General features: G+C 33.8%; 1 protein-coding gene across 1 annotated transcript in view; it reads left to right on the top strand.

The window, feature by feature from the left end:
- The window catches only part of PREP (prolyl endopeptidase), a 144,173-nt gene that overhangs the window by 11,414 nt on the left and 112,072 nt on the right, over positions 1-20,687 (top strand). Inside the window, exons 3-6 of the mRNA XM_051997461.1 lie at positions 9,977-10,110; positions 10,651-10,781; positions 14,330-14,539; positions 15,760-15,881. Coding sequence (XP_051853421.1) covers positions 9,977-10,110; positions 10,651-10,781; positions 14,330-14,539; positions 15,760-15,881 — 597 coding nt within the window. The remainder of the gene's footprint in view (positions 1-9,976; positions 10,111-10,650; positions 10,782-14,329; positions 14,540-15,759; positions 15,882-20,687) is intronic.

Here is a 20,687-nt window from a genome sequence, read left to right as displayed (position 1 = left end):
ATAGATAGGAGAACTTTGGTCTCAAAGAAAGAATGGAAGTATGAAATCTGATTCACTTGTCCAAGTTATCATCAGTTTGTTTTTTGGCAGAGTTGAACTTCAGATTAATATTGGGATTTTCCCAGGGTCAAGACATCTGTTCTAGCTGCAAAATCATTATCCATCCCATTCCTCCCACTCATCAGTGACACCATTGAGCATGAGAAGGCTCTTAATAAATGGTTGTTAAAAAGCATTAAAGCTAATAGCACATTTATAGAGGACTTTAAAGCATTTTACATATGTTATCTCATTCGTATCTTATCTCTTTTCTGCAGTCTAGATGCTATAGGTACTATCTATATTTATCCCTGAGACTCAGAGAGATTAGGTAACTTGCCAGTACACAGCCAATGTGTCAGATTATGTACTCAGGTTTTTCCTTGGTCCAGATGTAATACTTATTTCTACTATACTGTGCTGCTTTTGATTACGAATCTGTCAGTTACCAACTACATCTCAGTGTTTCTGAAGAAAAAAAATGCTGTATAGCTTTATAGCTTTGGAAAATTGAGATTAGTTGGTGACTATATTACTTCTCCTCTTCCCCATTTCCTCACTTCTATCTCTTTTGATAGCTGAAACTTCCTAAGATATGTTGGGATTTATGGCCTTAAGCCCACATCACTCGTTGAGCAATAATAGGTCCCAAGCCAAGCCCCACTTTGTCTTTGTTTGGGCCTGATTGTCTCAGAGTGAGTGTAAATAGTAATTATTTTTGTTTTGGCCAAAAACCCTAGAGGGGTGTGAGTGTGTGTGCGCGCGTGTGTACATGCATGGGCACCACCCTCTAATTATCATCATTTTCCATTCCCTTGATATTTTCATGCTTTTATCTTCTTTTAAAGGGTAAGTAATCTAGTGAAAAGACTCACAGCACTTGTGTTCAAATCCTGTTTTTATTATTTGCCATAGCTATCAACCTGGACAAAGTGAACAATCTCTCTGAGATTCAGTTTCCTAAAAATTTTTTTCAAGTAACAGATATTTTAAAAATAACAGTATGTTCCTTCCACTATCCTCTACCCCCACTGAGAAAATTAAAAACAAACAAATTCTTTAGTGTGAATCTACATAATACAGCAAAACAAATTCCCACATTAGTCATGTTTAAAATTATATATTTCTTCCCACTTTACTGCTCTGTTAGGAGGTGAGTGATGTGTTTCTTTTTTTTTTTTTTTTTTTGGGGGGGGGACGACTTGTGATTTATAAATTCATTGATCATGGTTCTAAAGTCTTGTGAAATTATTTTTCTTCATAATGTTCTTATTGGATAAATCATTCTGCTAATTCCATTCACCTTACTTAGCATCATTAAGGTTTCCTCTGAAATTGTCCATTTCATCATTTCTTAGAGTACAATAATAGTCCTTTACATCAGCACACCACAGATTTTTTAGCCATTCCCCAATAGAAGGGTGCCACTTCAGTTTTTAATTTTGGGGCTGCCACAAAAACAGCTGCTATAAATATATTTGTAGATTATTTTCCTTACTCTTCTGTTTCTGTGGGGTGTAGAATTAGCAGTTGTATAGCTGGGTCAAAGGATGTTCTAAGATTGTTAATTCTGAACATTGTTCCAGAATTCTTTCCAGAATAGATGAACCCATTCATAGCTCTTCCAACAATAATAGTTGTATACCTGTTTTCCGATAGCTCATTTTATTCTTTTTGTTTTATTCTTGTGTGTTCTATCTTCCAAGGTTGTTATGAGAAAGTATTTTGTCAATCATACTGTGCTATATGGAAGATGCTGGCAGTTTTTATTTCCTGATCATTGTCCTTTTTGTTAAGTTCTTTGTTTTCTCCCCTGTTATTTTCTTTTGAATATTACCTGCACTTAGCTTTTCATACCACTTTATCTCAGCTCCATTAGTCCATTCCTTTGTTCCCTATCAAGCCTTTTTACTTTTGTGAGTAAACTTTTCACATGGATTCTTTGCTTTAACTGAAGCCAAATATCATAGAATTCAGAGTTTAAAACTACCTTAGTTTAAAAATTATCCAGCATAAAGACTTGTATGAACTGATGTTGAGGGAAGTGAGCAGAACCAGAGAACACTATACAAAGAAATAGCAAGATTATGTGATGAAGACTTAGCTCTTTTCAGGAATTCAGTGATCCAAGAAAATTCCAATAGACTTGGAATGGAAAATGCCTTCTGTATCCAGAGAGAGAATTTATGGAGACTGAATGAGGATTAAAACTTACTATTTTCACCTTTTTTTTGTTTGTTTGCTTTTTCTTGTGATTTCTTCCTTTTTTCTGTTTTTTCTTTTTACAACATGACAAATGTGGAAATATGTATAAAATGATTGTACATATATAATCTATGTCAGATTGTTTGCTGTCTTGGGGAGGGAGTAAATAAAGGATGGAGAGAGAAAAAGTTTGGAACTCAAAATCTTACAAAAGTGATTGTTGAAAGCTATCTTTACAGCTAATTGGAAAAATAAAATACTATTGAAGGGGAAAAATGATAAAACCAAACAGTAACGACAAAGAAGAAATCATCCAGGATATAGGTTCTTTTTTGTATTAAAGATCCTATTGGCGATTGGTGAAGCCTATGGATTCACTTCTCAGAATAGCATTTTTTGTCTACATTCATAATTGAGGGAAATGTTAAATTTCACTTAGAGGTTAATGAAAATAAATGTCATTTCCCCATCATCCAACTTTATGTACTCCTTGAAATCTGTCTTTGGCCCTTGATCTTTTGAAAAAATTGAGATTCACACAGGTGAATTACCACCACATAGGTATAAATAGTATAGCTAAATTTCAAACTAATAAATAACTCTGCTCTTTCTTTTGTACTACCTGGTTTTTAACCAGTACTCTGACTTTCCCCAGATGATACTTCTGAGGCCTTCTCCAGTGGAAAGTTCTTTTTCCCCCTTTGATCTTTTTGTCTTAATAAGAAGTAAGGTGGCACTAGTCTACTCCTTATTTTCTGTTGCCACTTCTAAACCAGGGGTGTGTGCCATTGTCTCTGGGCTTCTTATCACTTCTTTGTTTAAAATAATTTTAATAATGTATTTATTTTTATATCAACTAACATTTCCCAATATATCCTTTTCTTCTCCCTTTTGAAGAGAGTCGTCCTTTATGAAAATGAATAAAAGAAAAGGAAAAAAAAAAACAGTTGAAACTAACATGTTTTTTAAAAAAAAAATCTGACACTATATACAGAAACTTATTTTTTGGCCAAAGGTATTATCTTGCCAATCACTTGACTTGAAGTATTTCTTACTGTTGTCTAGTCAATCAGTGAATCGGGTATTCATTAAGGTACTGTTGAGGGATACAAAAAAAGGTAAAAAACAATTCCTCTTGTCAGGTAGCTCACACACTAATTGGAGAGTCAGTCATCTAGTTCTATTGATTCTTTTATAATATTTCTCTACAATGGAAAGAATACTAGCTCTGGAACTATAAGAATACTAGCTCTGGAACCATAGGACCTAGATTCAAAGCCTAACTTTTATATATAGCACCTGTATGACTGGACAAATCAGTTATCCTCTTTGGGCCTCAATTTCCTCATTTGTAAAATGAGGCATTCAGATTAGACTACCTCTGAGGTCACTTCTGGCTCTAAGTAGATGATTCTGTGAACCTTTTCATTTTCAGTCCCTCATTATAGTCTAGGCTTTCATTACTTCATTCTTAGACTATTGTAAATTTCTTCTCTGTCTTGTCTCTTGCCTCTGATTCATTCTTTTCATTACAGACTAGTTTAAATTTGATACATTGATAGATCTTTGGTCTCAGTAATTGTTCCAGATCTCAGCCTTTCCATATGTTATAATTCTGTGTGATCCTTATCAGTGTCATTCTGTAAGTCTTTCATGATAGCTCTACCCAGCATTCCCTTTCTCTTGATGTTTTAATATATATTTTAGGGACTAGTGCAACACTCATACAGCCCATCTTTTCCTCTTTTCTTTTTGCTCTTGACTAGTCTGTTCCCTTTTGTGATCATACCATTCGGATATGATGCCATATCATTTCTCATGTTTTAGTTATTATTGCCCATTATGTTGTATACTACTTAAAATCCATAACATATCTCTCCATTGCCCTGAAGATCACCCACAATTTTGACTCTTCAGAAATTGTGGTACTCCATGATTCACAACCATATAGAATCACTGAGAGCATATTGTTGTTTCTGTCAACTGGTAGCTTAAGCTTACTGAAAACACTAAATCCCATTTTCACCTCCTATCATTTCTAGGTCCAACTCATTGGGATTTTGATCCAACAGACATATATTAAGTGCCCATTAAGTATAAGGCATGTATATGGTATCTGTCCAAGGTACTGATGAGTTCCTTTAATGTTATAGTTTGGACAGTAAACATTCTCTATCCCTTTGGAGTTTTTGTTTTTGTTTGTTTTTCCTTTGACAACATTTAGGACAATCTCTTTTGAGTAGTGGTAAAATCTCTCTGAGATAATTTTACAATTATCTGGGATTTCATGCAATCTTCAAAATATCTCTAAAGAGGGGATATTTTGAAGGACTTTTATTATTATTGTTTCTCTAGTAATTTTAGTCTTGTGTGAGTCTTCATGACCTGATTTAGAGTTTTCTTGGCAAAGATCCAACTTATTGTATAGATGAGTAAATTAAGGCAAACAGGATTAAGTAACTTGTCAAGGTCACATACCTAGTAAGTGTTGGAATCATATTTGAACTCGGGTCTTTCTGACTTCAGTAAGGAAGAGCTCCATCTACTGCAACACTTTACTGCTCTTCACCTTCTATAGGGAATTCTCTCTAGTTTGAACCAAACTACTTTAAAGCTTGCATGTATTGATAATTAGGAAATCTTTAAGTGAAGTAATATTTGATTACATGTAAAAAAATTACATTATATTCTTAAATTATAAATGAGAACTATTTATATATAAATATAAATTATAAATGATAAATTGTTTTCAGAAAACCCTAGTAATTGTTCTAGAATTGCTTATCCTTCCTAAAGCTTCTTTTTCCACTTTTATTCATACTTATTTCATTACTCTCAAATAGGAAATAGCTCTTTTTTGACCTTTATTTCTCCTAGTTTCTGAAGTCTTTGCAAAATTTTTATTCCTTCACAATGATATTTTTCACTTTGGTTGTTCCTTCAATGATTCCTGTCTTTTTTTTTTTTTTTGGGGGGGGGCAATAGAGGGTAATTCCAGTGATGTGTCCTTCAACTCCAGTGTAGCCAACTTCTACTTCAGGATATGCAGAATGCTGGAAAAGCAACTGAGCTTGGTCAGTTATTTGGTGAGCTCCCCAAGATCTTGGTGTAGGTGAAGAAGGGCCAGGTTCATTTCCCAGGCTCTGGGAAAGGAGAGCTTTCTTAGAGAAGTTAGGAAGTTGGAAATTGAGATGAATGAGACTTTGGTGAAAGCCCCCGATTCCCTCCATTCATTTGGCTTATCAATGTCAGGTAAACTACATCTTTAGTTCTGAATGAATTGCAAATGTTGTGAGGTTATTTTCAGTGGTCTTTGAAAGATCATGCCAACTTTATAGTTAGGATGGAGAGATGGTTGTACTGGTCAGTATTGACAAGATTATTTGGACCCAAGGAGCAGTTATGGAAAGACATAGTGTAGGAGAGGACTTAAAGGATCTGTTCTTGGACTTTATGCTGCTTCCTTTTTGATCAGTAACTTCAGAAGGAAGCAGAATTTGGCATACTTATCAAATTTGTAAATGATAGAAAACTGGAAGCAGTAGCAGATATATTGTATTGGGTGACAGCATTAGGAACCAAAAATATCGTGATAACCAGAGGAATGTCTTAAAACTAACACTAAATTTTAAAGGAAAAAAAAAGTCTGTACTTAGGTTAAAAAACCAATCCATTTTTTTTAGATGTAAGATAGGTAAGATTAGCCTCTTTCTCAGGGGCAAAATATTTAGAGATTTTAATGGACAATTAGAACCTTAATATGAAGTAACATTGCAATATGGAAGCCTCCAACCCCAATGTGAATGTGATTAATTACAATAGGCTTACATTGTTTCCCAGAACAGGACAGGAATACCTATTGTTATTTGTCTTTTACATACCATATACATCTTAAAATTGTATTCATTTCTGAGCACCACATTTTAAGAAGGAGATTAATAAGAATTTAAAATAAAAACCTGTATGATAGAAAGATGATGTTCTGGTTACTATAAGGAATGATAGCTGGGTGGTTACATTGCCATTGCCTTTTTTTTAAAGGAGAAATCTGTTATGGTCTCTCCAGCATGTTGTGGAGATCAACTGTAGTGAATTTTTGGATGGATGCAAGTGAAAGTTAATGAGCAGATGTGAGTGAATTGTGTAGTTTGTATAGTTGGAAGGAACTCCCAAATTGATGAAATCATTTAAGTGTATGCTAGGAATTGTATTAAATGTTGGAGATAAAAAGACAAAAATGAAAAAGCACCTCCTCTCAAGAAGCTTACATTCTACTGAGGGATATAAACCATGTAATTGGCCTGTAACCTGTGTAGTTGGCTGAACACACCAGGTTTAAGACAGGAGAGTCAGGAATGAAATAGAAGTTTAATTTCAAAGTGAGGGAAATGGCTTGCAAACAGTGACATATGTGCCAGGAACATGCCCCTAGTATGGACACCCTCTTTAGTTTGGCTAGACAGAGACAAACAGTGCAGTATAGCAACAGTAGTGAGACACAACAGCAACAGTGAGGCAAGGTTGCCAGAAAAGTCCATAACGGGGCTTCATGTTGGGTCTGTTAGTGCTTTCCCAAGCCCAGGAGCCATCCGTTCTAAAAGGTAAGCACAAAGGATTACTGTTATGCCAAGTTCAGAGCATAGTTTGCTTGTTGGGTCTTAGCTCTGGAAAATAGGGTGTTTCTTGATATCTTAATAACAATGTATGCCAATGAGAAAATACAAAATGAATATAAAGTATTTTTCAGGCTTAGGGGATAACCTCTTATGATTGGTAGAATCAGGAAAAGTCCCATGTAAAAAGTATCCATCTGTTGAGTTGTGCCTTTAAGAGGCTAGGTATAAGACTTGTAGATGAGAAGAACATTTCAGCAATAGAGAAGGAAGAAAAGGACTTGAGGAAAGACCTTGAGGTGAGAAGGTATTAGATATGGGGGAACACCAAAGTGTGTGTGTGTGGAGAGGGTGATTGGGAATGTTATAACTGGGATTTGTGCTTTTGGAAGGGCTTGACCAGTTAGCCTTTCATATCTGATAGTTCTATGAGTCTGCCAAGCAGGAAAGACTAATGCTCATGAGGCAAATGTAAATCAGTTATGTAATATTTGTTCTGACAATAGTAAACAGAGTATTAGTTTGTAAAGACAAAAATATTTGTACTTTGAAGGCAGTCATTCAATCACCTATCACCTTGAAGCAAAGAAAGGCTTAGTTTATCTTTTGAGGAACTGTCAGTTATAGAATACACCTGGAAGCAATCTTAGTAATTATTTAGTCTTTTTTTTTTTTTTTTTTTTTTTTGTTTTACAGATGAAGAAATTGAGGTACTTGACTCTGTAGTTCTATAGTCTCCCAAATGGCATACATTTTGCTTAAATCAAACTCAGGCACGCCTTTTAAGGCCTTTCTAATCAGTTCAATGTTTTTTAGTCAATTTTTTTCTATCAGCAAAGTATCCCAAACTAAAGAATGATATAGACGAAAGGAGAAAACAAAACCTGGTTATTTCAGGTTGTGAGAAATTTCAGATATACAGAGTTAAATGTTAGAAGGTGAATAGGTTTTTAAAAAAGATGCTAGATGCATAAAGCATGATTTGGCTTAGTAGTGGAGTTTTTACAAAAACCTTTGAGGGAATTAGGTTTTTAAAATCTCTTAATGCTGACATTTATAGCATGGAATCTGCTTTAGAAATTGAAGCCACCCACTTTAATATTAATTCTTTATCTGAATCATGAAAGGAAAAGTAGAAATACAATGTTGTATAGCCAGAAATTTTAAATCCTTTATTTTTAACTTTCTTCCCTGCTCCCCTCACATTTGCATTCTATCTTAAAACATTTCCCTGCTCATATTCTTCTTCTTTTTTTTTTTTTTCCACTGTAATCAGCCAGACTATAAATTATTCCTGCAGACTAAGCAGAACATTTTTGGAAATGCATGAATTCTTTTAGATCACTTTAGTATTTTTCTTGCAGATATTCACCTTTCTTTTACAACTATGGTATATCTATAAGCTTTCTGACCACGTTTTCATCTATCTTTGTTGTTAATGCTCTCCCTACATACTTAACTTTTAGGTGGACATTTCTTAAAGGCAATGCCTGTTACAGTATCTACTTTGCAACTAACATTTCAGTGAACTAATAAGTCTGTAGTCCTGCTCCTTAAGAGGATGGAGTTGGGCAGGAGAATAGGGAAAGAATGATCAGTTAGGAGAAATGGAATAAGATTAGAAGTTTGGGGTCTTTCTGTCCAAGAAGAAGTTGGAAAGCTGAAGGCAAATATAGACAGGTAGGAAGTATCCGTTATAATTGAATTGCCATTGTGTGCTAAGCTTTCCGTGAAAACACTATTCCATGAAAACACAATCTTTTGAGATAGGGTCTGTTAATAATATCATTTTATATAAATGAAAAAACCTGTGATAGAGTAATAAGAAATGACTTGTCCAAGATAATATAATTAGTAAGTATAATATAATCTATATGACAATTCCTATACTAGATATCTAAAATGAAGCAGACCAACGTGACAGAAATAATGTTTAAAAGAATTGCACATATTTAACAAACTATATCAGATTGCTTGTTATCTTGGGGAGGGGAAAAGGGAGGGAGGGAGAAAAATTTGGATCACAAAGTTTTACAAAAAATAAATGTTGAAAACTATTTTATATAAATACTATTGAAAAAATAAAATAAAATGAAGCATGGTAAAAATAAAGACAACAAAATTTGAGAAAAGAAGTTTATTTGCTGACAGAGCAGCAAAGTGGTATGGTGAATAGAGTGCTGGGTTTGGAATCTGGAAGACTCATCTTCCTGAGTTCAAATCTGGTCTTAAGACACTTACCAGCTGTATGATCCTAACGGATTACAGTTTACTCATATATCAAATGACCTGGAGAAGGAAATGACCAATTACTTCAGTATCTTTGTCAAGAAAACTCCAAATGGAGTCATGGAGAGTAGGACATGACTGAAATGACTGAATAGCAACATAATTGGTTAGAATTTTTATTCAAGTTTGTACTTTCAATGTGAAATATTAAGGATAATACTTCTAAAAGTAGCTTAACTTGAAAAAAAAAATTTGTCCTCCTTGGCATAAAACCAAATTACCAACATCACTATAATAAATGATTTCTGTGTAGGTCATTCAAAGAATGCTTTATGTATAGCATGCCTATGTGAAGGATTTGGTGAATTTAAGTGGGCCAGGCTGACCTTCATGCTCCTTAAAAATAACTATTTTTTTTTCTCTGTATCTCTGTAGAAGAGTGTAGCTAAATCCTCCATAGCTAAATATAGTTATTGGTAAAGGACAGAACCTTATAGAATGATAAAGTAGCTAACCTGTATGTATATTTTATACAGTATAATGAACCAGCATTGGTTTATCCCTATATATATATAATAAATAATAATGCAGTTTGAAATAATTATTATTATTAAATACTACTTTTTCTTCTGTTTGTAACTCAGAATTGAATAATCTTTAAACAGAGCTTAGAGGATCCACTTTTATTTGTCTAACTTTTGTGGGTGTTGTGGTTTGAATGTCAATTGAAAAGAGAAACAGTACTTTGGAAGTAAGTGTTTGTTTCTCTAGAAGGAAAAAAAAAATTAACTTTTGTTAATTTTTGCTTTGATTGTGTTGATAAGTGACATTTCTTATTGGAAAATTTTGTCTTTGATTTGTTTTGTATCCAATTTTATTTTTTAATCCAGGCTTTTGTGGAGGCCCAAAATAAGATTACAGTGCCCTTTCTTGAGCAGTGTCCTGTTAGAGGTTTATACAAAGAAAGAATGACTGAATTATATGACTATCCCAAGTATAGCTGCCACTTCAAGAAAGGAAAAAGGTATTTGGGATTTAATTTGTATTGAAAATTATTTTCCTAGGATATAGAAAAATGGTTCAACAAAAACAGTATAAAAATTAATGCATTTATAAATTTTAAAGGTGAAAGTAATAACTCTTTGGACTGTGAAATCCTTCTCCAGTTATAAAGTTGTCTCTGAAAAATAATTGACTAGATAATTGTTTGTCAGGTCTCTCTATATAAGAGTCCAGATCCAGATTTTGAGGGAAGAATAGGATAAATAGCAATTCAATTTGTCATTAAACATGTTGAGTTTCTATTACCTGTTTGCAATAGTGCATTATATCAGCACTCAAGCAACTATATAAGGTGATTACTTATATTTCTATTTTTTCATGTCCTTGTAGTTAGAATCAAAAGAGCCTTGGTTTGATTATGATTTCTGCCTGAGTGATGTAATTTTTAAATTTTTGTTGTTGGCTTCTTTTGTTTCTTTTTTTTTTTAATGTTTTTGTATATTAGATAAATCAAGATATATTTACAAAAATTAACTATGTAATGTTCTTGCCTGTCTTCCAGATATTTTCATTTTTATAATTCAGGATTGCAGAACCAACGAGTGTTATATGTACAGGATTCTTTAGATGGTGAAGCCAGGATATTCCTTGATCCAAACAAGCTTTCTGATGATGGCACTGTGGCTCTTCGAGGTGAGCAAGCCTTGCAGAACATCTCATTGAATTCATAACAGCTTAGAATTAGATCTGAGCTGGACAGACTCTTATAAATCATCTTATTCAGTTGGGCAGATGAGAAAACTAAGACTTCAAAGGATTAATTGGCTTGTACAAGGTCATAGGTCATAAGTGTCAGCATCAAGTTTAGGACCCAGGTTCTCAGACTCCATGTCCAGTCCTTTTTGAAAAGTTGATATAGGCTTCAGTATTATTGGGAGTGTGAATTGTTAATAAATTCTTTTTTTTTTTTTTTTTTTGGATAAGTGTTAATTCCATATCAGGAAAACAAAATTTCACATGATATAATCAAAATCAATATCACATCATGCTTTTCTATATTGGTGCAATGAAGTAGGAATGAAAATCATTCCCATGCTTTGTATAGGAACTTAAAGAACAGTATGTCTCAAACATAAGGGGAAAAAATACATTTCTTTTTCCTTCTCCTCTTAGAACTTTCCCCTTCACTTTCTTTGAAGTTTAGTGATAGGGTGCTTTAAAATTAATCTTTTATACAGAAAAAAACTATTCATACAGCAATTACACCTTGTTATAGGGAAAATAGGGATGGTGGAGGAATCCAGAGAGAAGGACTAGATCTCACTTCAATTCAAGTAATCATTTTGGGGCTATGTCTACTTAATGATTTTTATTATATATAGAATTGCATTTATTTCCCATAGATACTTAGGTCTGTTTACTTCTGTGGCCTTTATTCTTGTTACATGGAGAAAAACCTAGAGACAGCTCTTCTAATATAGGAAGAGAAAATTTCATACAATGAAATATGCAATAAATATCTATGCTTAGGAGTATGGACTGTTAGTTGAGCATAGTTTCTGACCTCAAAATGTAGTAAAAGACAAGCAGTCTTTGAGAGAAATCTCTTCTGCTGTATTAGCAGTGACCTAGTTGGTCTCAAGAATAATAGAGTGACCAGATTTACCAAACTTCCATTTTGCTGATATACTTCAAATGAACAAAAGTCTATTCCTGTGATAGTGGAAGTCCTTGCTGAGGGTACACATTTTTAAAGAAAAATTCAAAAAAAGACTTTAGTTGTAATTTTTTCTTTGGGGCCACACCTGTGATATTTCTTTGATAGTTAGGAATTCCCTTTGAGAAAATGTCCTGTGTTATTGAACATCAACAGCTGTTCTGCAAAATTATAGTTTTAGAGTTTCCTGAAGCACTGAGAAGTTAAAGGACTTACCCATTCTTTGTATGTGATAGTTAGAACTTGAATTTGAGTTTTCTGGACTTTCACGTAGCCATATATACTGTGCAATTCTACTTAGTTAATGTTTCTAAAGAGGCCTCTCACCTACTGATGGGCAGGACATATTGCTTTAGGCTTGACCCATGATATATTGACAATCCTAGATGAAAGAGTAGGTATTTCTGGTCACCTTCATTTACTCTTAAGGGTTACCTAGTGGAAAGTGGAAATTTTTAATTTGAGGTAAAATTCTAGTATATTTCTCAGTAGAAAAAAAAATGTTGATTCTATCTATTCCCTGTCACCTCTTTTGCCTTTTGGAAAAGCAGCTGGCAGCCTTGCAGAATTTGAAATTTGACACTGTAGAGGAATTCTTGAAAAATTGTGTAAATGTCATAGCCCCTTATTTCATTAGATATTTTCAGAGGTTTATTATTTTTTTGTTTTTTGCTTATAAATGTATTACTACTTTGAGGCATTTTTTCCAATAATACCATTTTCTGAAGCACTGTTAATTTTATATGTGCCACTGCATGGATGATAATTACTAATCAGTGTTGAAAGTGAAATTGCAGCTTGAATTTGTGTCTGTAGTTTTAATATATAGTTAAATTTGGCATTTGAGAATATAATGAAAGGCCAAAAAATAGTCCCTGCTCTCACAGACTTTTCAATCTAAGCGGGCAAACAGCACGCAAAATATTTTGGGTGAATACATGATGATCTCAAAAGGATCCTTCAATAAGGAATTTCCTTTGCATTTAAGAATAAGGCACAACGCATAATATGTTGTTGTTTACATTGTGTTTCCAATCAAATCTTTTAGCTTTGTAATTATCAAATGATTACAGTATCATAGACTGTTAGAGCTCTAAGGAATCTTAGAAATCATCTGATTCTTAGGCATATAACATACTGCCCTAATACTTATTATTGACTTTAAAAAATGCAACCAAAATACTTAGCTAGCATTCCAAGGTTTAGACTAATGGAGTTTAACAGCTTGTAATGTCTTGCTGTGTGGCCCAAACTAGACATTGTTTGGGTCCACTTGGCTTTTCTTTTTTACAATATTTTCTCTCATTAAAAAAGGCTAAAATGGTAATTTGTGTAGTCTGGATACATAAAAGTTTTGAGTGTTATGTTAATTTCTGATCACTAGAGAGAAATTTAGACATTGCTAATCTAGTCCATCCCACTCATTTTGTATATGAAGACGCTGGGGCTCAGAATGGTGTGCTAATTTGCCTAAGGTCCTATCATCTGTGACAGAGATCATTTGCTAGGTGAAATTTTCCTTTCCAACTAAATCAGCTTCCCATGACCAGAAAGTTAGTCTAAAAAGATACAAAATGTCTGAAACTATACATTTTTTTTAATGTTATCTTTCACCTATTAGATAACCTGTACCAAAGGGGAAATTTCCAGTTCCATTATTCTTAATTGAATTTTAACTGAGGATGACATGGTACTAGGGAATTATATAAAGTTATAATTATTATGTAAAATATTTTATAAAATATGCCAATTATATATCATAACACATAATCTCCAACATAGCATTATATAAGTATATTATGTAACTATTATACAACATATTTTAAATTATTAACCATTGAATGAAAACTGAAGAAAAAAGTTATAATTCATTCCAATAACTATTAACTACCTACATGTTCAAGGCACTGACTGATAAAACAGTGCCCTCAAGGATCATTTAAACACACACACACACACACACACACACACACACACACACACACACACAAAATCTCTCTCTCCATTAAAAGAACCTTCATTGATGTACTCTTTCTGTCTTCCCTTGATCCTAAAAAACTAGGTACAGTATCACTAACCAACCAAAAATGGTATTTTTCCTTTATTTTTCCCATTTGGAGTGTACATCATTTACATGCTTATTTTTGCTTTAAGCCTGAACTTGTATAATCAGAAGTAATGGGCCACATGCTTTAATTTTTGAATGCTCAGAAAAATTTTGTTATAAAAAGAATTTTCAGTCAATTTACTCCAAATTATGCAATGGTTACAAATAGTTTCTTTTATTTGAAGTTCATCATAATTCAGTCATGAATTTCAAAATTGTTGCCATATTCCCTTTATGGTATAAACAAAAGATTCTAAAAATCTTAGAAATGCTTTACTTTAAATGTGCATTTCATACCTGAAATCAGTATAAAGATATCAATAATGGAAAATGTTTTGGTTCAGAGGGCAAAGGGTATATTGAAAAATGCTAATAATATTGTGTACTTCTGCTGACTTTTCTCCTCATAATCCACAGGCTATGCATTCAGTGAAGATGGTGAATATTTTTCTTATGGTCTGAGTTCCAGTGGTTCAGACTGGGTAACTATCAAATTTATGAAAGTTGATGGACACAAGGATCTTCCAGATGTTTTAGAAAGAGTCAAGTTTAGTTGCATGGCTTGGACCCATGATGGAAAGGGGATGTTCTACAACTGCTACCCTAAACAGGATGGAAAAAGTGATGGTAAGATCATGGTGGAGGTGATACATGTCAGAAAAGGAGGCTTTTGGGGACAGTTGATGACAAAAATAACTAAGCATTGTCCGATATTATTTTAGGCAAGGGTGACATTTCCCAGAACACCAGTTATACTGTCCAGGAGGATTTTGAGAAGATTATTACAATCCTTGCAGTTGTTTAGTATTGGTTTTGGTAGTGGCATTGCTGGAGGCAAAGATGTTAATAGAATTTCCTTGTAGCCCTTCCTTACCTGCTCTTCAACTATCAGCATACCTGTAATATGTTAGAAAGATGATAATGTGAAATGTCATCATCTGAGGTAGACTTACCTCCTCTTTCTTTTCCTCTTTGTGCAGCAAGGAAGGATCATGGCTTGCTTGTTACTCCTTGACAGGAAGAAATTCACAGTGAAAGCTGTCCCCTTGTCATGTTTCAGAAATCATTGTTTTTTCCATCTAAATTGATCATAAGTATCCTAGTGTTTTTCCTTTGCTTCCAGCTTTCAGCTTTTGCTCTCTCTTGGTAGGATTTTTATAACATCTTTGTCTGGAGATTTCCGTTGATGTAAAAGAGAGCTCATTGGACAGCAGGACAAGAATGTTGATTGTAAGATGGTTGGTTGCTATGCAACAGTTCCCCATTTTATGGATACAGAGTGCTCAAGAGATGTTAAAAATGTAGAAATTACTAGCTATATTAAATGTATAGAGTTGGCATATAATCTTACACAGTGATTTTGTAATTATGAAAAGAATAGCAGTTGTTATTACTTATTTTAATCTTCCATTATAGTAATTATGATGGTTAGTGATGATTGAGTTTGAGAATGCTAGTGTCCTTTTCTATTCCTGATTAGGCTGTACTATTTATCAAAAGCTAAAGGCAGTACTGTAAGTGGTCTTACTACAAATATCTAGAATGGAGCACATAAATCACTAAATATCCTAAAGTTGGTTATGGGAGGATATTATATCAATTTTATTTTCATTTAACAGGTAGGGTTGCTATTTGTATAGCAATAATAAAAAAGTATTAAGCTAAATGCTACTTGATAACACTCAGCAATTAAGTATAATTGATGTCTGGGCTAATCTCCCATCTCTATGATGGATGGAAAATAGTGGTGGACACATTACTCAGCTTTCTAAATGTAGGGCATTATCTGGAATAAATAGAATAGCTCATAGATGATGGCTTTAAACTGAATTGCTTAATTCTTTCAGGCACTGAGACATCCACAAATCTTCACCAGAAGCTATTCTACCATGTTTTGGGGACTGATCAATCAGAGGATATTTTGTGTGCGGAATTTCCTGATGAGCCAAAGTGGATGGGTGGAGCTGAGGTATTGTTTAAACTTTGTAGCATACCAGATTCCAATTATAGAATACATCTTGTGGATTCTTTATATGAACATATTTCTGGTGCTTCATACTAACTTTAAATTTTGCTACTAGATCACTCAGCTCTGATAGGTAAACTTTAGTCTCATTTTGCTGAGAATCAAACCTTAATACCACTTCCTGGCTATCTTCCTTCTTTATTTCTTTCCTTTCTTTTTTTATATAGAATCTTTTATTTCAAATTCCACTAATCAAAATGGATTTTGTTTACTGTTACTTTCATGCAATAAGCATTATAAACCATCCTCAGTGATCATGTTGACAATAACAGGCATCTGATGGAATTCGACTTCTCAGGCTATGTCGCTGATAATGAACTCATTTCTTAACTTGCATTTCATTTACTGTCTGTGGAAAGAATCTGAGGAAATGTTTATTGTACAAATTATACTTGAGTCTCAGTTTTGTCTGGGTACTTAGCAGTTATTATTGTTTTTGGTATACTTTCTTCTGGTGACTAAATTAAATTTGATGTCTTATTTTTGTAAAATATAAATTGAGTGTGATTTTTCTCCCCTTAGACTCCTAGGGCTTTAGAATTCAAGGGGACTTTAAAGTCATGTGAGTCATTTCATAGGTGAGGAATCTGAGGCCCAGAGAGGGAACATAGGTAATAAGTGAAAGAACTATCATTAAAATACTGGTCCCTGAATCCAAAAGGAGTGCTCAACAGCTTTGTCCCCCAAAAATAGAGGACACATTTGAAATCTTGTATTTTCTATCAATATTTCATTAATATCTCAAAATGTGCTGAGTTTTACTTTCTTCTTACTTGTTCATACCAGAGATATTTGGTAATGTGGTGGAAGAGGAGTGTTTCAGAGGGAAAGGAAAATCTGCTGTTGCTAAAAGCAAAGACAAAAATAATGGAGGATATTTCAAAATGCAGTCTAAAATCAGATGTACATAGACCTTTTTCTCAGACTTTTGTGATCAAATTCTACTTCCCATATTTTTTTTTTTTTAAGATCCAGGTTATATTTTTTTTTGTGGAGAAATTTGTTTATGCTTCAAGAGTTGACAGAATCAAATGAGCATATTCTTAATAACCTGTTGAAGAGAAAACATATTAGTATTGTAGAGATAGGGACTGAATCTGTGATTTCATTGGTAGAGAAAACTTCCTTTACCAATGAAGGTCATCATCTTTTCTGCAACTTCTATTACAGAATTGTCCAAACTACTGAGAGGTGAAGCTACTTGGTAAGGGCTACACAGGCAGTATATTTTAGAAATGGGACTAGAATCTAAGTCTTCCTGACTCTCCGGTCAGCTTTCTGTAATACAGGATGTTCCCTTTTAAGCTCTGATAGCCTATTGTAGTATCACTGTAATAATATTAACAAAAAATGGCAGACTATTAATACAAATCATTATAAGGAGCTGAAGAAAAGGTTCTTAATCTTTTTTTGTGTGTTACAAACTCATTGAGCAGTCATTCTGGTGAAACCTGTAGACTCCTCAGAATAATGTTTTTAAAACATCTAATAAGATATTTAGGATTACCAAGGAAATCAATTATACTGAAATGCAGCTATTAAAAAAATTTAAAAAACAAATTCATGAACCTCAGGTAAAGAATCCCTACCTATTAAGGAAAATGCTTAGCTGAAAGAAAGCAGCAAACTGATTGAAAAGTTACCTAGTCAAGTAAAATCCCTTACGACTTTGCTAATAATATGACATGCAGCTCTTTGGTCATTGAGATGCTCTTTGAAATCTTTGAAGATACTGCTGGCTTTTAAATGTAAGAAACTGTGTTGATCTGGGCAAGAGGGAAGAGAAAGAACACACAAATATAGACAGACAGTGATTCAGAATGCATCAATACATGAATAAACTAAAGAGCATATTTACTAGACCATGCATGGAGTCATAAATGAAGTAGTGGTAGGGGTATATTGGCTGAAGCACATAGTTTAATAAGACTTGTAAAATGAGGTGCATTAAAAGATGCATATAAGATCAGTGCCCTAAATGATGTAGTAGATTTATGTCAAGGTCAGATGGGCTCATGCTGGGTATAGCCTGTTACTGCCCTGCATTTATACAAACTTCTAAACTGAAATAAATGGGTGAAGTGGTTATAGACCTGTTTACCACAAAATGTTTACAGCAGGGTGCATCAGACCACACCTTAAGCTGGGAGTCCTTTCATGTTCATCAAAGTATGGCAGTTCCAGAAGCTCAGGAGTCAGACCTGAAAGCAGACCAGAAGTATTCATTGCTGGCATGAATGAGTCAGCATATCTTATATTTTAGGGGACCTACATTCAGGGAGAAGCGGTAGGCTTTTTGACTATGCTCTGGAGGGTGCTGAATTGTCAGCCACACAAAGAAATCAAATAGTTACAGTTATTTTTATTTCTGAAACATTCATGATGGTTCCTTTTTCTAAGATAGCATTTGGTTTGGGAAATTCTTAATTGAGTTAATGAACTTTCCTGTTGTTGTTTTTTTTTTTGTTGTTGTTTGGCAGCATTTTATAGTTTTCTTGATGTAAACAGATAATGAATTAAGAAAACCTGAGGACACAGTTCTCCTTTGTCCTATTTGTCATGTCACCTCTCTAGACCTCAGTTTCCACATTTATAAAATAAAGATATTTGTCATGTTGTACAATAAAAGTCAGATCAAAAGGGGAAAAAACCATAACAAAGAAAAAACAAACAAAAAAAAGTGAAAACACTCTACTTCAATCCATATTCAGTCTCCATAGTTTTCTGATTGCAGATAGCATTTTCCATTTCAAGTCTATTTGGATCATCACATTGTTGAAAAGAACCAAGTCCTTCAGAGTTGATTGTCACATAACCTTATTGTTTCTGTATACAATGTTCTCTTGGTTCTACTCATTTCACTCAGCATCAGTTCATGTAAGTCTCTCGAGGCCTTTCTGAAATCTGCCTGCTCATCATTTCTTCTAAAACAATAATATTCCATGACATTTATATATCATAATTTATTCACCTATTCCCCAGTTGATGGGCATTCATTCCATTTCCAGTAAGGATTTAAATTCTAAAAAAGGAAGATAGTATATAAAGAGGAGCCAGAGTTGGAAACTGGAGTTGAGTGCAAATGATTCCCATGGAAAGATAATATGAGAGTTTACCCAACAGAGCCCTGGACAGGAATGTCTTGGCAAGAAAGATTTGGGTTTTAAGTTCTATTTCTGAAACAGAGAGCCTTTGTGACCTTGTACGGGTCACTTAACCTCAGTATTCTAAATGGTTTTCTAAGATACTAAGTTGCAGAGAATGTGCTTATCTGCACTGGTAAAGGGAAATTCTTTATTGAGGAGTGCCTTAGTCCTTAAGCATTTATTAAGAATCTAATGTGTACCAGATACTGTTCAAAACACTAGTAATACAAAAAGAGGCAAATGATAGTCCTTGTCATCAAGAAAGTCACAATCTAATCATATTCTAATGAAATCACAGATTCAGTGCCTCAAGGTGCAGATATAAATTAGATGACTGAAGTTTCACAAAGAAGTATGCATGCTTATCTCTTTTCTCTTTTTGTAGTTTCCACAGTACCCAAAGTTTTACAGCTTGGATTGGTATCCAGGTCTTGTTGATTTCCATTCCTCCTAATATTTCATTGAATTATGCTGCCTTTCCAAAGGCTTAGTTCTCAAATACATTATTCTCTCTCTCTCTGCATTTTCTCATTGAAATTCACCACATAGATAGATCCAAGACAGTTCCATTAGACTTGGGATGAAAAATACCATCTACATCCAAAGACAGAACTACAAAGACTGATTGTGAAGATTGTGGATCAGAGCATAGTATTTTCACCTTTTTTGTTTGTTTGTTTGCTTTTTCCTTCTCATGGTTTTTTCTCTTTTGGTCCGATTTTTCTTGTACAACATGAAAATACATTTAAAAGTATTGTGTATCTTTAACATATCAGATTACTTGCTGTCTTGGTGAAGGGATTAGGGAAGAGAGAGAAAAAAAATTTGGAACTCAAAATCTTGCCTCCCCAAAATGTTAAAAACTATCTTTACATGTATTTTGAAAAATAAAATACTACTGAAGAAAAAAAAAGAAATTTTCCATATAACCTAGGCTGTAACTTCTATAACTGATGAATTGCAAGTCTCATTAGACAGAGACTCTTAGTCAACCTCAAAAACCCTTTTTCTTTTCAGAATATGTCTACTTTCATGTATTTTTTTCATGTCAGACATCACATATTCAAAATGTTCAGGATGTTCATTAAAACAATCACAAATCTGCTAACAATTAGTGTACATGTATTAAACTCCTACTATGAACAACACTGAATAAACAAATAAGTCAACACTTATTAAGCACTTACCAGTGCCAAACTCTGGGGATACTAATTTTAAAAAGTGAGATTGCCTGTGTTCTCAAGGAATGACACTCTAAAATAGGAAAAACAAGACATTCGACTACTACTACCAAGAATTCTTAGGCTATATCAGTAACTCGCATGACAGTGCCTCGGAGTCTGAAAGGTGTAGAGGCAGGACAGATGATAAGGCTAAGTGGACCTTGTGATATATTGGGAGTGTATATAAAGCCTGGTGGTCTTATAGTGTACTAGAAGCAGATCATCACTTTATGATCATCTAAACAGTGTGAACTGTTACATTGCACTTAGGTGACCAACAAGTCAAGAAAAGGGATAAGGAAGAGGGCAGAGGCAAGAGAAGTTCACTTCACCCCAATAGATGGTTTTCCTACTATGTAGAGAAAAACAAAAATTCTTTG

The sequence above is a fragment of the Antechinus flavipes genome, chromosome 4, assembly GCF_016432865.1.
Source record: "Antechinus flavipes isolate AdamAnt ecotype Samford, QLD, Australia chromosome 4, AdamAnt_v2, whole genome shotgun sequence".
Classification (NCBI taxonomy): Eukaryota; Metazoa; Chordata; class Mammalia; order Dasyuromorphia; family Dasyuridae; genus Antechinus; species Antechinus flavipes.
This window is presented reverse-complemented; position numbering and strand designations above follow the sequence as displayed.